This window comes from Acyrthosiphon pisum, chromosome A1, assembly GCF_005508785.2.
Source record: "Acyrthosiphon pisum isolate AL4f chromosome A1, pea_aphid_22Mar2018_4r6ur, whole genome shotgun sequence".
Taxonomy (NCBI): domain Eukaryota; kingdom Metazoa; phylum Arthropoda; class Insecta; order Hemiptera; family Aphididae; genus Acyrthosiphon; species Acyrthosiphon pisum.
Window position 1 is genome coordinate 162,416,120 of NC_042494.1, and position 20,590 is coordinate 162,436,709.

General features: G+C 30.8%; 2 protein-coding genes across 6 annotated transcripts in view; one reads left to right on the top strand and one right to left on the bottom strand.

Annotated features, from left to right (window-relative positions):
• Nucleotides 1-20,590, bottom strand: part of LOC100572512 (aminopeptidase 1) — a 78,601-nt gene that overhangs the window by 56,668 nt on the left and 1,343 nt on the right. Inside the window, exons 1-5 of one of the 5 annotated variants that reach the window (XM_016803428.2) lie at nt 11,970-12,188; nt 11,007-11,190; nt 10,588-10,865; nt 3,749-3,904; nt 2,228-3,619 (exon numbers count right to left, since the gene is read on the bottom strand). In XM_016803428.2, the coding sequence (XP_016658917.1) occupies nt 3,268-3,619; nt 3,749-3,904; nt 10,588-10,865; nt 11,007-11,190; nt 11,970-12,043 (1,044 nt within the window). In that variant the 5' untranslated portion in view covers nt 12,044-12,188 and the 3' untranslated portion in view covers nt 2,228-3,267. Of the gene's footprint in view, nt 1-2,227; nt 3,620-3,748; nt 3,905-8,724; nt 8,780-9,846; nt 10,053-10,587; nt 10,866-11,006; nt 11,191-11,969; nt 12,194-20,590 lie in introns of those variants that run through there. The other 4 variants (XM_029488738.1, XM_029488737.1, XM_029488735.1 and 1 more) reach the window with 4 other exon arrangements.
• LOC100161354 (aminopeptidase N) overlaps nt 1-20,590 on the top strand; it is a 150,543-nt gene that overhangs the window by 44,008 nt on the left and 85,945 nt on the right. The gene's annotated exons all lie outside the window — the stretch shown is intronic.

Below are 20,590 nucleotides of genomic sequence, written 5' to 3' on the forward strand. Positions count from 1 at the left end.
TTTTATATGTCTATGATTGGAATAAAGATAAATAAATTATACGCATAGTTTGCACAGGTAAATAGTTCCGTAGTTTGGAAAAACTAAAAGTTAAAGTACGCATACGCATTATAATATTATTGGTGTGTAATTTCCATTTCATGTGTTTGTCAAAAGTTATACCCAAATACCTGATACTAGAGACCTTATAATATATTGTTTGACATAAAGTTGTATTACAACTATCTTCATTCTCACAGAAACAGATTTTTAATTCATCATAATAGTTCTCATCTTTATTAATTGAAAAGTTTATATAATTTGTTTTTTGATAATTTATTGAAAGTTTCCTATAATTGAGATACTTAATTACTTTTTTAAATTCTTTTGTTGCTATTTAGCGAACTTCATCCCATAAATCACCCGAAAACAGTAGACAAGTATCATCAGCATAAGTCACAATTTGTCCATTAATTTTTAAATCACATATAGAGTTGATGTATAATATGAACAGTATAGGGCCTAAGACGCTACCTTGAGGTACACCACATTGAATAATCATTTCATCACCTTTACTGTCATTGATTTGAGCTAATTGTTTTCTGTTTTCTAAATAATTTTTAAACCATTTAAGACTGTTATTCTTTAGACCAAAACTTGGTAAAATGTTGCAAAGCTCATTATGATTAACTGTATCAAATGCTTTCGCTAAATCTAAAAATATTGCCATTGTTTTTTTACTACTGTCAAGTGCATTACAAATGAAATTACGGGCACTGTACAAAGCATTTTCAGTACTCAACCCAGGTCTAAAACCAAACTGGTTTTTAGACAACAATTTATTTTTTTCTATGTAAACTACCAATCTCAACTTTATTATTTTTTCTAATATTTTTGCAAAATTGCTTATCATAGAAATCGGCCTATAATTATTTATATTAGTAGCATCTCCGTGTTTGAATAGTGGTTTAATAACTGCTATTTTAAGTTTGTTTGGAAAAGTACACTTGGAAATACTTAAGTTATAAATATATATTAATGGTTCAATAATATCCACAGCTATAGACTTTATTGTTTTAACCGATATTCCGTCAAAACCTGTAGCAGTGTCATCTTTTAGATTATTTATAATTTTTAGAATTTCAGGCTTGTTAATTTCTTCATTAAAATACATATCAAAATCTACACCTGTTTTAGGTTCATCAAAATGTTGATTAGAATTTTTATTTTGTTTGCAAGGTTAATACCAATATTAGTAAAAAACGTATTAAAAACATTTGATGCTTTGACTGGATCCTCTGAAGGAATTATATGTTCGTTTTTGTGCATTAATGATTTAATGTTATTACTATTTTTATTTTTTGACAAAGTGAGATCTGTTATTAATTTCCAAGTTAATTTTGGACTACCTATAAGAGATATCATTAAATTTTTTTTAGCACTTCTTAAAATTGAAGTGAAAATATTTTTGTATTTAATATAATACGAACGTAATTTAGTATTATTGGGGTGTTTTTTAACTTTTAAAGATAAAGCCTGTTTTTTACGCACTGAACATAGCAGGCCCATTGTCATCCACTCTTTTATATGCTTATTTTTCGCATTGGCATTTTTAAATGTCGTAGATGAATTAATAATATAATTATTAATATTGTTTATTATATTTATATTGTTAATAGTTATTATTAATATAGTAGTCACTAAGTTGAATTAATATTAAAAAAAAATACAACAAAATAACTAAAATCTTTGTTATTTAATATATAATTTTTTCAAAATTAGAACATAAAAACTACATAATAATAAACCGAGTTTTTATATTTTTGAGATTTTTTGGTTATAGGATAACCTACTTACGCGTGGAACCCTTTGTTAAATATGCCAAAATATGTTGTCAAAAATCAAAATTTAAATGCTTATAAAAATAAATAGTGCCTTTTTTTAAATATTTTTTAACTATAATTGTAATACAATATCTGAGAAGCCTTGTATTCAAGCTTTTTACCTAAAGAATACAATTTTATTGACATCTATAGAAAAAAAACCCAAAAAAATTTGAAACTGATAACGTCCGTACACAGCTCAAAATATGCTAAACTCCTTTAAAAATTGTATGGTGTCTAGCAAATGCTAATATAAACATTTGGCGAATACGTCTAATCTATGGTAATTTGTTTTAGAGTTACACAGAAAACCAAAATCGATTTTGTCGAAAACAGATTTTGCCTAAAAATCCCGCTTTTTTTTGTTTTTCCGACGATTTTGAAAACCATTGGATTCATTTTTCCATCTGAAGTTGAAACTCAAATCATTATTTCGACTATTTATTGCGTACACAGACACAAAAAATAAAACAAAATAGAAAAACTAAAATAGAACACCCATCATTGTATCACAATATATTGATTATATATATCAATACGTTCATCTACCCGCTCTAAACTAGTTTAAACTGAAATGCAATTATTAAAAATAAGAAATGAAACGTGCGCGACTATAGGTGTTAGAATTAGAACTATAGACGGATTTCTAGACAAACCCTATTGTCCAATTAAATAAAAAATAATCAATATAAAAGAATATCGAGTATATCAATACACTCAGAATCTGAAATAAAAAACACACATCGTTGTAAAATCAATACATTCATCGCTCCGCTCAGAATCTAAAATTAGGTGTTACGATTCAAAAAAAAATTGTTATACTGCGCATACACAGAAAAATAGATGTATTATTAAATCCTTTATGCAGTAAGAAAAACCTAATTGAAATTTGAGGTCATGTGTTCGGAATATTCTTTTGTATCTTAATCGTTGAACGCACTGTATGTCAACCGTCAGATCGTCAACCGTGGTGTTAGGAGACACGATAATAATATATTAGATATTTACCAAATCAGAATATTATGTGATTGACCATGAATAGTCCTAAAATTATACTAAATATTTAATATTGAGATACGTGGTGCTCGTTGGCAGTCGTTCAAGTACCTACTTGATACAAAACAACCCATGTGTACTGCTGTATTAATATACATAATATTATAATCCCAATATTCTGTGTACATAATAACCATATGCTGAAAATATTTATTTAAGAATCCTTTAAGCTACAGTCGAATATAAATGTAAACTATATTCGTGGAGATGTATCCTAAATTAAAACTAGAAATTCGATTTACAGACATTTTCGATTTAGTATAATGAATAATAATTATATTATATATAATAATATAATATCATACAGTATTGATAACTGTAAAATACGACTCACTTCAATATTATAGTATTATATTCTACTGGTGTTAACACATTTTAATTTTACGTACAGAAATGTGACGAGACCCCAATTCTCCATAGCACCTGTAGAAAAATCGGGTATGGCCGCGATGTCTTGTTTGTGCAGCGGGAATTTTTCATCGAAATAATCCTCGTAGTATTTCAGGGCCTTCGGTCCTAAGTTAATGGCAAATTCTGTTTGATTGGCTAAGTCCTTCTTGCATATAATACGGTACTTCACTTGGTCATTTTCACTATTTGCTTCAGTGTATACGAAATCTGACACCATGTATGCTACTAAATAAGTAGACATCGGTGGAGATTCTTCGAATTCGTCGACAACATAATCTGCATTCGAAGGGCTATAACATTGAATCACCAATTTCTATATTATAATAGCGTATAAAACTATTCAATTAAATATTATAATTTTATTTTTACGATAAATGGTTTATTCTTTCACTTTATTATCCTGTATAAATTAGACTTACCAGTTTATTTGATTCATAAATTTCATATTACTTATCGAAGTCAATCCTTTTTTGTGACTCAACTTTATCTTGAAGGTGGCTTTATACTCAGGCTCGTCAAAACAGGGAAAAGCTCTTCGTGCGTCCAATGGCTCGAAATTTGTTGTAGCTAACCATCTGTGACAAAATATTACGTTTTTATAGTATTAGAGTGTTATAAACCATTTCAGTTAGAAGTAGGAAATCGTAATATTAGAATTTATTTCTTATTATATCTCTTTTGTACATGTATCTATGTAAGTATGTGTCCATCTATATTATTATTATATGTTGTAGACCATATGGAAAATTAATTTTTTTTTGCAAAAAAACTAAGCTCTTTGCAATGGGGTAACCCGTTTACGAAGTACTTATTATTTTTTCAAACAGCCTGCTGTTTTTCAGGCTCATTGCATACAGACTACCAGCCGTTAGGTATTTTAAGAACTACAATCATTTTATGGTAATAACCATTTTACTTATTTTATTCTTATTGATAATAACACAGTACATTATATGTAACATGTAAACCGAATAATTATATACGGTAATTTATTATTTATTACTTATTACTTCTTAATTTTTTACTAATATTTGTTAATAAACGCTTTTATAATATTTAATATTGTAATGTAATATTTTTTGTAATATTTCAATTTAATTTTATATATTACATTTTTTTTTTTGTTAGTAATATGTAATAAAACTAGTAATTCAATAGTAAAAACTATCCATATAATAAATTAATAAGTAATAAGTAAAACTTATCTAAATAATAAGATAGGAAAAATGTAGGATATAAATATAATTCTATGGAAATTATTTTTAAATATTATGCATTGCCTAGAATTAAATGATGGACTAGCGATTGCAAGTAGCGATAGAATATCAGGGGAATGAATTGAGCCATTTTATTAAAACGACGTCTGTTAGTTAAGGAATTTAACATTGGTTTAGTACTACAACGGTATTCTGCAAAACTTAAAAACTTATTTTGAAATTTGAATACAATTAAGCCAATCAATGATGGTTTGTTGATGAGGATCCCAAATAAATTATGCAAATTCTAGAATTGAGCGAACAAGGGAAGTGTAGAGCATTGTTAATGCCTGAATATTTTTGAAGTCGTTGGTATTACGGTTAATAAAGCCTAATATTTTAGATGATTTATAACAAATATAGTCGATATGGTTATTATAAAATAGAACAGAGGAAAATATAACACCTAAATCTTTTATAAAATGGACTTGATTCAAAAATGACGAATGTATGGAATAATTAAAATGAATAGGAAAATGAGTTTTATAGAACTAGACACAGTTACATTTCTCGACATTAATAGAATGCGAATTATTTTGGCACCAGTTATTAAAATTATTTGAATTGTTTTGGAGGATTTCACTGTCTGAGATATTATAAATAATTTTAAATAATTTTAAATCGTCCACAAAAAGTAAACATTTGCACGAATGAAAATATTGTGATACATCGTTAATAAATATGTTAAAGACCCATGGGTGCCCGCCCTAAGGAACGCCCAATCTAACAACAACAGGATTGGAAAGACAGTTGTGGAATCGGGTACGATGAGAGAGAGATAGGATTTTATCCATGATAGTAATGGGTAAAAACGCCGAAGTTTTCTAATTTCTTTAATAATAATGAATGATTGGAGCTGTCAAATGCTTTATGTAAATCAGTATAAATTACATCGACTTGGTAGCCGCTTTCAATGGAATCAATAAGAAAAGTATGAAATTAATTAAAATTTGTATGGAACGGCCCGATCTAAAACCATGTTGTTCGTTAATAAATGCATTTTTAAATATAAAGTTAATTTTTGGGGCGATTAATTTTTCGAAAAGTTTTGATATCGACGAAAGTAAGGAAATTGGTCTATAGTTGATTATATTTGATTTATCACCTGATTTAAGGATTGGTTGGATAAAACTGGATTTCCATTTGAGGGGAAAAGTAGTTGAGTTAAGAGATAGCTTAATAATAACAAATATAGGAGAACAGATAACGAGTAACAACAATTATGTAATATTAAAGGTGGAATTCTGTCAGGACCTGATGAGAGTTTTGGTTCAAGTGAATAGAGCCCATCAAACACATCAGCAAGAGATAGAGATTTCATACCCATTATCAACAGATGTGTTGTTTAAATACACAATTTGTGGAATATTATTTTCATTCATTCTAGATCTAATGAAATCCCAAAAATGTTTAAGGTTAACAACCAACGTTGATTGGATACGTGAAAGATATTTTGAACAGGATAATTTAGATTCAATTTTTTTTTTGAACGTAATTCGGCTGAATAAGTGTATTCATTATTGTTCGAACTTGCCGCCTCTTTTATTACATTGTGTGACAACCGGTCCGTGAGACAGCGCGTCGCGCGGTCCGTGGACGCCGGGCTTCAGCCAAGTCGCCGCCGGCGACCTAAAGTTCGTCGTTGCCGTGTGCTCGTTGCGTGCAGACCGGTCGTGTGTCTTTGCCGCACGCTCTATGCGAGCAGACCGTGCGTGGTTCGTGTCCGGCCGTTACGTTGTTGCCGTTGTAGCGACGAGTTCGCCCTCTTTTCGCGACGAGTTCGTGGTGCGCCTATGATCCGCGCAGTCAATTATTATACGTTTAGCGACGAGTTCGCTGCCATTGCGAGCGCCTCATGGTGCATACTATATTATTTTGTTGCGTTTCGCCTTTATTATTACCGGTTAACGTCGACCTGTTGTTCGTTGTGCGACCGCTATTCGTTTTCGCGCGTTCGCCGTTGATATCGTTATTGTGTATATCCCGCGATCGACGCCGCCATCAGTGCCGTGATTACCATTACGTCATATTTTACAGATTACGTAATCCGGTCACACGCCATCGTCCGGTGCCGCCGTCAACAGCCGCCGCCGTCCCCCGTTCACCTGCGTGTCATCGACATCGTCGCCGCAGCTGTTGCAGTCACCGCCGCCGCCGCCGATACACCGCCCCACCGAGGCGCATGTGCCGATCGGTAATCAATATATTATCATTGTTGCGATTATCGCACGTATTATTATTATTATTTATTATTGTTGATTTGGGCTCTGCTGAAGAGACGTCTTCACCACCCATTATATTATTCTATTATTGTATTTTCGTGTTGCAATAGACACCTTATTATTATTGTTATAACATTGGCGTTCTCTTATTTACATGCGGTCACCTTATCCACCCAAACTCGTGAACATCCCTTTCTTTTAATTAAGTAGTTGCCCGGCCAAATGGTAGTGAATAGCCGGCTGCTCAAACAATTATAATCCTTAGAAGTTTTATATTTTTTGTGTGCAATTTTTTTTTGTATAATTCAAAATTTAAAACAATTGCTCTACTAACTTTGGAAATGAGATCTATTATTAGAGTTTTTAGGGATAAACATATCGATACAATTATTAATGATGTCATAAAATTGTGTTAGAGCCACATCAATATCAATATTATTTAACAAACTATGCCAACCATAAGTATTAAGACACAGAAAAATGTTAGAATAGTCATCATGTGCATAATTGAATAAGCATTTATTAGAGTCCATAGTCTTGATAGTTGAATTTATCGAGAAGATTATATGTAGAGCTGGGTGGTATAATTGATATCATAAGTGACAGAGGTATTAGATAAACTATAAAAGATTAAATCGAGTAAAGAACCCAATAAATTGTAATGGCTATTCAATTGACGACAATTATGATAAGCAGCACCGTCTAACACAGTTGCAGCGTGGTTACAGACATGTAACGTACTCGACTACTACAGTTGAATTGATGGAAGTATTTTGAATAAAACCACGAATATGATTGTAATATTTGTATTTATTTATACTCAAATATAATCATTATGTCTATTAAAATGTTCCAAGTCCAAATAACTTATAGCTAAACTGTAAGTTAGTGAGTAGTGACTAATTATTTAGCTTTAGAGACTGTTCTGGTTGAGGCTGGTTGCTCGTATGATGAACGCTTGTCCATCAGCTCTCCTCGATGGGTCCCTGTCCCTTCTATAATTCGCACGACCATACATGGCCATCCTGCGGTTAGGCCTAGCGTGAGATAGTCACATGCTTTTGCACAAGCCAGAAGTCTAACATATATTTATTGTTATTGTAGATTCTGTAGTCTTATTTACTACAACATCGCAATGCCTACCCGGGCATAATACATTTTTTTTATATACGTAGTTATATATCTATTGACTTACGCCACTCATGGTCACGCGCTCGATATTATTATACGTGCTGTATATTATATATTTCAGTCAAGGAATGAGGTGTAGAGTGTGTGAGCAGGTAACTTAGCGATTCCTTCAGAAACTTGTTCAGGGGGCTTAGGTTGTTAATATACCAAAAGTCCTGACACCTAGGCGGTGAGCCGGAGGGGGAGTAAAGTTACGCATTTTGGTTTTTTCACTTATATCTTGAAAACGGTGCATCGGAGGGAAATTTTTTTATAACAGAAAAAAGCTTGTGAAATTATTTAAAACATTTATATCATATGTTTTTTTTTCGAATTCGTAACCGTTTTCGAGATACACCTTCGAAAAAAGTAGAATATTACAAAATAAAATCATTTTACCTCAATATATTCGTCAAACAATCCATCATATTGTCTACCATAATCGTTTTTTTTATTTTTACTTTGAAACACCTCTCCTTGGACATGAAAAAAATTTTCCTACATTAAAAAATTTGAAAGTTTGCAACACTAGTCATGACCATCCCCAAAAAAACATCAAGATTAGGGCCTTCGTGTTTATTTAAAAAATAATATATGCATAAATTGCGTTTTTATTTTTTTTTCAATTTATCCTTGCAATAAAAATGTTATACAACATATTATATTACATATTCTAATTATATAAATTTAAAGTACATCACCATTTGTTCATAAAATTATAATTTAAATCCATTCTCAGAATATTCCTCGACTAGCACAACTTCAAAAGTAAGTATAATAGGTAAGTTTTGATTTCACCAATCTATTAAGCGTTAAAAACCTAACATTTTGAAAAAAAAAATTTTTAAATATTCTATTCTAAGTATTTATTTAAAAAAAAAAATGTGCACAACAAAAAAATTCAGTTTTTGAAGTTTTTCATCGATACCATCAAAACAAAGTTTGTCCGGGATTTTTTTTTTACATTCTTATAAAGCACCCTAAAACACACATTTTGAAAAAAAAAAAAAAAAAATCGATAGGTTGCTAAACTAGAATTATGCCCCTGTTAAATATGTTATAAAAATAAATATACCAATAGGTCTGATCGTTAAAATAGTATGAACGAAATAAGTGATAATGGAGTAACCCCGACAAATAACAAACGCACTGTACGACAGTCAAACTGTAACTTAAATTGTTTTACATTGTTTAAAATAAAAGATATAGTACGTTATTTCGCCAAGCGTACTTTATTTAATTTTGTTCTGTAGACGTACACAACATTTTTGCTGACAGCGGTGGGATGACCATTTGATTCCAGTTACTATCGGTACGCGAAGTATTAAGAATAACATGTAAAGCTATATTTCTTATAGTATAAATTAAACTGAATCCGTAAAACAATTAGTGTCCAGGAATCCGTTAACGTTAGACAAGGCCGTACAAGCAGCAAGGGAGGAAAAACGGGTCAGAAACTCACAAGAAGAGACTAAAAAGTTGTATGAAACGCCACACCACCCCATGAAGAATCCCACTTCATTCCACTGTAATAAAATTGGTTATATGGCAAAGGATTCCCGACAATGACAAACCCAAAACCTTGTTCCACAACGGCACCAATTGGAAACATTGAATGTCACTACTGTAAAAAGCCAGGACATCTGCTGAAAGATTGCCGTAAAAGGAATTATGTTGGCTACACAAAGGAAGGCAACCAACAGGAAAACCAACAGCAACCGGCTGCCAGCGGTGGGCGCCCGATGAGCGAGTTAAAAATCACCGACAACGACAAATTCTCTACTTCCAAGCAGAATTAGATCGAGATCATTTAACTTGCTACCTACATTGAACAGACTATTAGCAATAAATCGAAGCTACTCTTAGACTCTGGGAGTGAGCTTAATATAATAAAAAAATAGTCTCTCGTGGATCAGACAATCGTATATTAAGACGTCATATATCATCTGAAGGGCATTGATTACCAGATAGTAGATCCCTCTTGAAGATAACGCAGACCTCAACAACACCTTACCACCTGCAGAGTAACGGGGCTTATAACGCAGTCACAGAAATCTTGGAGAGTACTTGAGGAACTGTTGAAATATACAATTAATATTAGTAGTCAGCCTTGACACAGAAAATATTTTTGTAAAACCAGAACATCATTTGATATTGCTATATATAATTGTCATTACCTTAGTTATTATAAGTTTGTACTAAGTTATTAAGTATCGATGTAGTATACTAATATTATATTCGCCTAAAATCGCAGAACCTTATGATGTACAAGAAATTGCAACCTAACCCGTGGGAACGAGCACGGCGAAAGCATATGACATTCCGCTGAGTGGACAGTTTTGGTAGCCACTTCGGGCCTGTCGTTCGCGCTCGTCCCGAAGGGAAGTCAGTTATATTCCAGCAGGATATCTGTCCGAACCTCCGAATAAATTGTTTTACATAGTTTAAAATAAAAGATATTATAGTTGGTTATTTCATCAAACGTACTTTATTTAATTTGTCGTGTAGACGTACACAACAATAGAAAGAAACGAAATGACAAAAAATATTTATTTATATTTTTTTATGACTAGTGCTGTGCATTGTATTAAAATTGTTATAATAACGCACCTCGTTTGATTGCTTTCCTTGTCTACGTAGCTACTTCTATAGTAACCTACTAAATCGTCGGTGAGGTTTCCGGTAAATGGTATAGTCAGCAAGTATTCATCACAGGGCTTAAAGTTTACGGTTGACTTGACTTGCATAAGTTCTTTATCCGTATCAAAAGACACACTGTTCACTGGGATGACATTTTCACCACAGTTGGCTACAACAACACTTTTGGTATCGATGTTCAAACTGGTCGAATGCAACACTATGGTATCGGTAGCTCCTACGCATGTCATCTAAATATATTAATTATATATTATGTGACGTTATTATACAATTTCATAAATTTCAAGACGTTTTGCCTTTTGAAAATAAAACATAATTATTAGTTATTGTGAATAATATAATATACTCGATGTAGTATATTTCGTACTCACACGAATACAAACTACTCCTTCAAACATGAATTTATCCTCCAAGTGCGTGGTCACGTTCAGTTCATAGCTGACAGGTTTGAAATTAGTATGTAGTTTGAAATCGCTAGTTTCTTCCGAATTAACAAACGATCTCATTAAAGACAATGCGATTATAAAAATCATTTTAAAGCCCACAAACTTCATCCTAAACAAATTTTAAATACACATACAGAGTGATCCATTTAACATAAGACACTTATTATTTCGAAAAGTTTTAACTTTTTTAAATTTTTTTTTTTTGGAAATGTTGAAATTTAATAAAATCTACAAGTAATTAATATTTCTAAAATGTTAGCACTTTTTGTTATATGATAAACATGTATCGACTTTGGATTTTTAAATGGTAACACCTATAATCATTACCTGCAAGAACTTATAATACTATTTTTTTTAAGAACTTCTCCGTTTAAATTTCTTATTTAAATTCAATAGATTTTGAGATATCACCATTTCAAAATACGATATAGGAGAAGCTTTGGTGTTTGGTCTACACTTGCCCTTATACATTTCTACATCTCCAATCTTATACATTTCTACATTTCCAATCATACAAATCAACAATCATTGAACGGGAATAATATAAAAGTAATATCACTTATCAGAGATCAGACCGTTTATAATAGGTATTATGTAAACCATAGATATTAAATAATAGTATAATAATAATGGAACATCTATGATGTAAGCTAAATACATTAAGATTACGTCATAGGAGATTATAACACCTATACCGGTTTCCATGTACTGGGTAGCTGGTGTGGTCAGGCACCGCGGTGTAATCATTCATTGCGTCCAAAAATATTTATTGTTATAATGTAGTAAAGTATACGGCAATATTATAGGAAATTTCATTGAATATCAAATTTTTTATTTAACAAAAATCATTTACATAAGCATTAAATATATTATGTTATAAAAAATTACCGTTTGCTATGTTTGTGAAACGTGAATACAAATTTTACTCGTCCCAATAAAACAACATTGTTCAGTGTTACCATTTTTCCGTGTTAACTTTTATTTAATAGATACCCATCCATTTATAGATTCACTTTAATATTACCCATGACGTCTTGTCATATTATTACAAAGTACCTTAGCTCGTGAATATTACGTATATCTTAGCCTATGATAATATTTTGATAAAATGATAAGTGATAATTGATATTCGTCAAAATAATATACAATATTTTTAAAGCATTTTAAAATGCTCATAAGTCTCATTAATTAAGCTACTTAAAAATTCAAATATCCAAGAAGCCTACTTGAGGCTCTAAACTTTTACCATTTATAGCATAAATACGTACTAGACATTGTACAAGTTCAAAGTTCCAATATTGTTGGATACATACACTAACGTATTCTTTATTATCTAACATACATACAATATAACAAACAGATTTTTGATTTGAAGATTGGAAGTAAAGTATTAAAGAAGGATTTAAAATGTAATTCAAATTAATTATACACACATATTGGTACATATATACCTACATATTTACACAATATGCTTATACAATTTATTATAATAAATACAATGTTAAAGAAAAATTTAGTTATACAATTAAAGGTCCATTCACAATTCAATCCATCAATAATAAGTTTCCTATAAAATAATTTACGTTCAGACGCCCATTAAGTTAGGTCAAGCGCCACAAGTTCAGTATAAATAATTATAAATAATAAATAATTTTGTAGTAAAGTAATTACTAGTTGTATACATTTTTAAGACTGACCATTTTAGGATAATAAGTGTCTACATTATAAATGTATAATTTAAGAAGATAAAATAATATAATAGTTTGAACTTATTACATAAACAATATTTTAAGGACAGATGAATGAATTATGGAAAAAAATCGGCAGTTTAAAAATTTTATAGCAGAATATTTATGGTACATGAATATAATTAAAGTTTATAGCAAATTTCATTATTTGATATTATATTGTATTTTAAGACATATTTAAAGACACATATTCATTTAAACATATAATTTGTTTTTATGCGATTGAATAAAAATTAGTAAATATAAAAAATACTAATTTATTTTGTTTGTTATTAATTTATACTGCTCAATTCTAATCATACTAATTTGATTAATTTTTATACTGTGGATTTTTTTCTAACTTGTGAGAATAGACCATGTACGATCTTAGAAAATAACCGAACAATGGACTTTAATTTAATATTAACTTATCAAAGATAATGAAAATATAATGCAGAAGAATATAAAATAATATGTTGAAAATATTTTCAGATATATAGTATTATATTTTAACATAATCTTCAGAAATCGATCTAGGACACATCGCCGTCGCTACTTCACCGTAAAACCATTTCGCCATCGCCATTTCGACGTAAGGCCATTTCGCCGTTAAAAAATACCCAATACGTTGAAAAAAAATTCACTCATAGAAAACATACACTCGTAAATATTTAATAATAAATTTAAAATTATATTTTGATCATTATAATAGTACCGTGCTTACATAACATTTGTCAATATTTGATAAGAATAATTAATTTAAAAGATAATAATAAAAAAACATGAATTCGTTGTCAATATTAATTAATAATAAGATCATTTCAAAGATATATTTTGAGAAATTCCTCGTAAAAACGATGTTAAACTAAAATTTTTGTAATGACTCACAATTTTTATTAATATTTAATCGACGTCTAAATATTATTTTTTATTTTTTTGGTGGATTTTCTCCCCGCTTCTAATTGTGTGTAGTATGTATCATGGCCATATTGGACTTTACGGAGACTTGAAATAAATGACCACAACGTTGGATGGCTGACACCCATTTCAGTGTTTAATCTAAAATATTATGGTTCAAAATAATTTTTTTTTGTTTATTACTAATTGTTAATTATTTTTGATTACCTCCGGTTGGCAGCTTCTGCATAACTATTTTTACGATCTAGACCATTGATTACTCGATCATGTACATTCCATAATAACGGTGGGGAAAGTGCTGGTCTACGTCCATTTTTTGATCTGTTTTTGCGGCCAATGTAGTTATCCTCAAACCAATCCAACAAATCTTGTAATTCGTTTGGTAAATAGTCTGCTAGCTCATCTACGGCTTTATCGATGCCTTCAATTTTCACAATAGCTAATGCAGTTATTATTTTAACGGAGAGGGCAAAATCTGCATTATTATTGTAAGTTTAAATCAAACCTAGACTACACAATTTTAATCGGAAATTTTTCGTCAGATGATACAAACATCCATTGATTTAAGCGTTTTGAAAATTATCTTTCATAGATATTATAGCAGCATTTTCAAAATCACACGATATAAAATCAGGACATAAATTTAGTTTTAATTGTTTTAATTTATGAAAAAGTTGTTGGTATGTTTTAGCTTGTTTATTTGGTAAAAGTTCATAGATAAGTGGATATAAACCTCCAATTTCTTTGGCTAGTATAACGTAAACTTGCGTAAAAAGTGGAGGTGCAATCTTAAATGTTCCGTCACAAAACCATATTTTTGATGGTTCTAAAATATCTAAGCTGCTTAATCTACCAAAAATTAAAATTCTATCTAGACCTGGCCCAGTGTCATCGAGTAAAAATGTCTTATTCACACCTTCAGATGGTGAATAAATTGTATAAGCTTCTGGAATTATCAAAGAAATTAAATCTTTAGGCGCAGAGGGAGCTTTAACAATTTGTTGACGTATACGCCTGATTTTTTTTCTTTAATGCACATGTGGATGTTAGTTCAATATTATTGATGTAGATTCTAGCGTTTGTTGGGATCGAATTTAAATTTTAGTCACAGCAACATCTGCTTCAACTGCTGCGGCATCTGAGTCATGAGAGTGCTCATTGATTCGTTTTAACACATTCAAATCATCTACATCTACATTTGTGTGAATTCTAGATTTACATATGTTTATTTTTCTACATCGCCAAAATCGTTTTTTCTTGTCTGCAGTAAACGCATCGAATATGAACATAAAACCAATATCTACGAAAACATCACGCCGACGAATAGTTTCTACAACTGCCATTTTGGTACTGACGAGCAACCATAAATTCTATAATGCACAGCCTAATATGAGCTAAGAAATACCTGTTATTAAATTATTATCTTATGTACCTATGTTAGTTTATCGCTAAACGGTCTAAACGCTTATCGTCACCGGATATGGGGACATGATAAACTATTTTTACCATAGCCATAACAAATTAATGTTATGTAGGTACTTATAATGATCAAAATATATCTTTTAAATCAATTATTATTATTACAGTAAATATAGTATTATTTAACGCCGAAGTGGCCTTACGTCGAAATGGCGATGGCCAAATGGTTTTACGGCGAATTGGCGACGGCGAAACGCTGACGGTCATTTGTCCGTGTTTGTTCAGAAATCATTCTATCATAAATATTATGTCGAATGATATTACCTTTAAATTTTTTATTGTAATAGTTCAGATTTGAAGAAAACAAAATTCTGTAATACATACTTATGTGAGTTGTAACGATGAAAAGTACAAAGTATATTTAAAATCAAAATTAATATCATTGTACAAACTCGAAGTAAATCTTAAGATGAATTATAGAGGCTGTAACAGCCGAAATGACTGCCAAAGTGTTAAATGTAATTAACTAACTATGTTGTTAATTTTTCAATTATCTTTATTACACCACGTATTATGTAGTTACTGTTGGCGGTAAAAGTTATTAGCCATAAAATTCTAAATTTCTAGTTTTCTAAATATTCTAGCCCCCGTCAATAACTTCCTTCAAATCCTGCACGAGATTTTCATATATTAGATTATTCCTTATAATATGCATAGTATTTATATTGTATTAGTAATTATGAAATAAAATCATAAAAAAATGAACGGAGCATCAACTCTTGTTATGTAATTATGGTAGGAAACTGAGTGTAGCGGGTGAACCTGTTTAACTAGATAACTAGATACTCGTAGTAAATTCTTTATTTATCTACTAGCTCTAAGTGAAACTTGGGGCCCGTTGGACTCGCTGAGAGAGTAAATTTTAAATATGCCACTGCATTTAGGTACTGCACAAAACGATCACCATAAACCAATTGATAAGTTATAACATTAAACGAAAGTTTAATATAGCCCTAAATACATACAGTTTAGTTACTTACTATTAGAATTATTTGTAAATTCAATTTTTATCAATCTAAAATGTGTTGAAAATACTTAACTACACCAATACAAAATAACACATATTTTACACTTTTATAATTGTGATGAATTTCTCCATAGGTAGGTATCTATTAAGTTATCTTTATTTTATTCTACTATGTACACAGGTAATTGTAAATTTAAACACTGTAATAAATTACAAATTCGTTGTAAATCACGAATAACACTTGTGCTCAAAACTATTATCCTAATACTTATTTAAATATTAACATTTGGGCCTTGTATAAACATAAAATAGAATGTACTTAATCAATTTAATCAAATAAGTAATATATAATAATATATAGTCTATTATAGTAACAAGTAACTAAAATATAGTAACAATAAATTGATTTTTCTATTAATTATCGTAAAATGTAATTCCTATTTTCCTTATGACCATGTCGTAATTACAGCAATTTAGGTAATTATATATTTGTATATTTCATATCGTGAGTAGAACGATATATATAGTACTGGTTTACAATGTTTTTTTTAGTGTTTGTGTGTTTGTTATCAATTAAATCATAACCTTCTGGAGCAATACATTTTTGGTCCGCTGAGGCTTCATAATACAACAGCAATGATCATAGAATATAGCCAATATAAGCCCATTACTTTAGGACTACATAAGTCCTAACCTTTAGAGGAATAAGCTCACAAATATCATTCACCTAATCCTAACTGGTCCTTTTTTTTCTGATATGCTTCTAATTTGAAACTTTTCTTGAACTAAACTCTTCAAGTTCTCAACATACATTGAGTAAAATTAAAATATATTCATATTCTCTAACATTGTGTCATTATCATTGAAGCCACTGAAAGTACAATAAGTAAAATTCCGGTTTAAGGAAGTATGGTTGCCCAACGATCCGTTATAAAAGTTCTATTGCCTGACCGACGATATGAATCAAAAAGTCACGCGATCTGGTCACTTTTTTTTTATCTAAAACGCTACCGGTGGCAAAGTTAAATTTGTTAAAATTATGTTTAATTAAATAGTAATTAATAATTATTGTTTATTTAGTAAATTATTTATAATATTAGAGAATTAGTATACAGACTTTAATAAGATGAGTATTCAGTATATGACATGTAAAAAATTAGTCCACTGAGTGCGCTAGTAGTGGAATCTGAATTCTTTTCCCGTGCCATCTTATCATAGCTCGTTGGGTAACCATACTATCTTAAATCGTCGGTTAAAACCAACACTCCTTATTCAAAAAAAAAAATATGAAGATTCAAATCATCGATCATATACCTATAGCTAGGTACTATGGAACAGCTTTATATTATCAACTAAAAGACCTGCAATCTTTACCTTCTAAATTCCTATAGGATATCTCGAATTTCTTAAGAAGATCTTATTCCCAGAGAACTTCCAATTCATAGAAGACTTCTAAATTCCCAGAGGATATTTCGAATTCCTAAACGATAAACATTTCTTGAGGACAGCTTGTCTCCCGAGCACAGTCTGATATAGATGTAGATACTGCTTTCAGCACTAGGTCCGTAAACAGCTCAAAATGAGTCAAAATATTTTGAAAATTTTATGATGCATAGAAAATGAAAATATAAACATTCAATGAAATGTTCATGTATCTAAAGTTATTCCATTACAAAATTACAGAAAATAAGAAAATCACTACCTAAGATATCGTGTAATTTGGTGGCGTATAGCGCAAATAGCAAATAGCGTTTAAGATTTTGGTAGGCTGAAGCCTGAAGCCGTAATATTATAATATTGAATAAGCTAAAAACAAATTTAGAAAATATTTTGGAAGGCTGTTCAAGTTTATGGTGGAGGCTTTGCCCTCAAACTCACCCCCCCTCCTCCCCTTGCCACTTATATATTTTCACGTATGGTAGATAGGTACGTAAGATTGCAGTATGTATCTCTATGTGAGAAAACTTTCGTATAACTGATTGACATCTAGATTCTAGATTGTACGAAGAAATGAAAATCAGTAGATACATGATATGTGTTCGTTTATCACGGTGTTCACATATCACACTATTCGTTATTCCTTAACACAGTAGATGTTTATGTATTTTTTAAAGTAAAATAAAAATTTAGCTGCATATCTTTAAAACTGCATATTTTAATCAGTTTTCTGCAGCAATTAGTCCCGAAATCTACTCAAATGTATTTTTACAATATTATACACTGACTTATCTTTAACCCCCCCAAAAAAATTGAAAACCATCACTGCATCACTGCACCAACTGATAAATAATAACATTAAACGAAAGTTAATATAGCCCTGCATACATACAGTGTAGTTACTTACTATTAGAATTATTTGTAAATTCAATTGTTATCAATCTGAATTGTGTTGAAAATACACATCTACGCCAAAATAATACATATATTACACTTTTATAATTGTAACGAATCTTTTCATAGGTTGGGGTCTATTAAGTTCACTTTATTTAATTTTACTATGTATGCAGGTAATTGTAAATTTAAACACAAGTTACGAAAAAAAACCATTTCCTATGTAATTATGTGTTTAAAAACCCAACTCAAAATATAATATAATTACCTAAATTGACTGTTATGTAAACAAATTATATTAATTGTTTACAAAATACCTATAAAATAAACATTATACAAACATTATTACAACTGTAATAAATTACAAATTCGTTGTTGATCACGAGATAACACTTGTGCTCAAAACGATTTTCCTAATAGTTATTTACATATTAACATTTGGTCCTTGTATAAACATAAAATGTAGGAATATACCTAATCAATTCAATTAAACGAGAAACATATAATTATAATATATTGTCTATTATTAAGTATTATTTATTATTTAAACTCGTAGAAATGTTCGTACAATTTTTTTTTTTAAGCATATAAAGTTCAAATTTAAAGTTTAATAATTATTTTGTAGTTAAAAATGTATAAAATGTTTCACTTTTATAGCTAAGGATTGAAAATGGGGGTCGCGGTTGTGAACGGGTTATAGAATACAAGGGTACACGCAGCCTGGGCACGTGGGTAAAAATTATATTAAAGACCGTGTTTTTAATACCCGTGTATATCCGTATATAATACCCGTTTAAACAAGCTTCCGCGTAATAGGTTATAATATTTAAATAAAATTACTTTATTCACAATCACATCATCAAATGTACTTAGTAATATATTAGATTGCCACTACGGAACGATAAAGACGAACCACTTTGCTTTAATTGTTTAAAATATAGTCATGTTTCATGATATTGTTTGAAGCCCGAGAAACCGAAATGTACCAAATGTGGGAAGTTTGGTCATGAGGTAAGCGCATGCAACGCAAATAACGTTACTAACGATTCATCAGTGGTATCATTAAAAAGTTTAACACAAAACAAAGTAAATGAAAAATATTTTTTCGATGTACATGTTGATAAAAAAAACAGTTAAATCATATGTAGATACTGGAAGCCAATTATGTTTAATGCGAAGAAGCGACGCAGAGAATCAAGGATTGAAGATTGAGTTATTGCAGAAGTAAATAGAAGTTAGAGTTTATGGCGATGGAAAACTACTACCAGTCGGTTTCGTCACTGTACAACTTCAAGTTTGGGGGGGGGGGGGGTGTGCTGTACCTTCTCGTGATCCTCCCTGTAAGTAGTGGTATTCCTAAGGTGCTTTCTAATCTATGAGATCGAAATTAGCTTAACATGCCACGAAACCAAACAGCACAAAACCGACTGCCAGACGTCCCATGTAGACCTGCTGGCATACTCGGCAAAAACAGCCCTTCTCAGGGCTACCCTGACACACGCGATATTCGCGTAAGCCATAGCACAACACCAAAAACCTTTCAAAAATAAATTTCGAAAACTAAATTTTAAAAACAAAAAGAAAAATAAACAGACTTTTCATGATAGTTCAAGAGCCTTAAACATAACCAATAAAGAACATTACACCCCAGAATGTAATTACTTACAGAAAAACACAAGAATCATACACCTTAATATAGAAGGATTAACAAGCTCTAAAACAGAAATACTCGGTAAAACCTTTAGCAAAGCCGACGTGCTAGTCCTATAAGAGACTCACATCTCAGACGGAGAAACAAGGCGTCTGAGGATCCCTGGTTTCAGGTTGATTGACTACATTGGGTATCCAAAGCATGGTCTGGCCACCTATGTTAACCATAAGGTGGAGGATCGCCTTGTCAATCCAGTTACTGGTCACGAACATACAGTTGGTATACGTTTGGATAACCTCATCATTTACAATGTATATAAGCCTCCTTCAACCAACTGGTCCCACTACATGCTTCCAACACCTCAATGTCCTACAGTATACGTCGGAGATTTCAATTCTCATAGCACCAACTGGGGCTATACAACTGAAAATGAAGA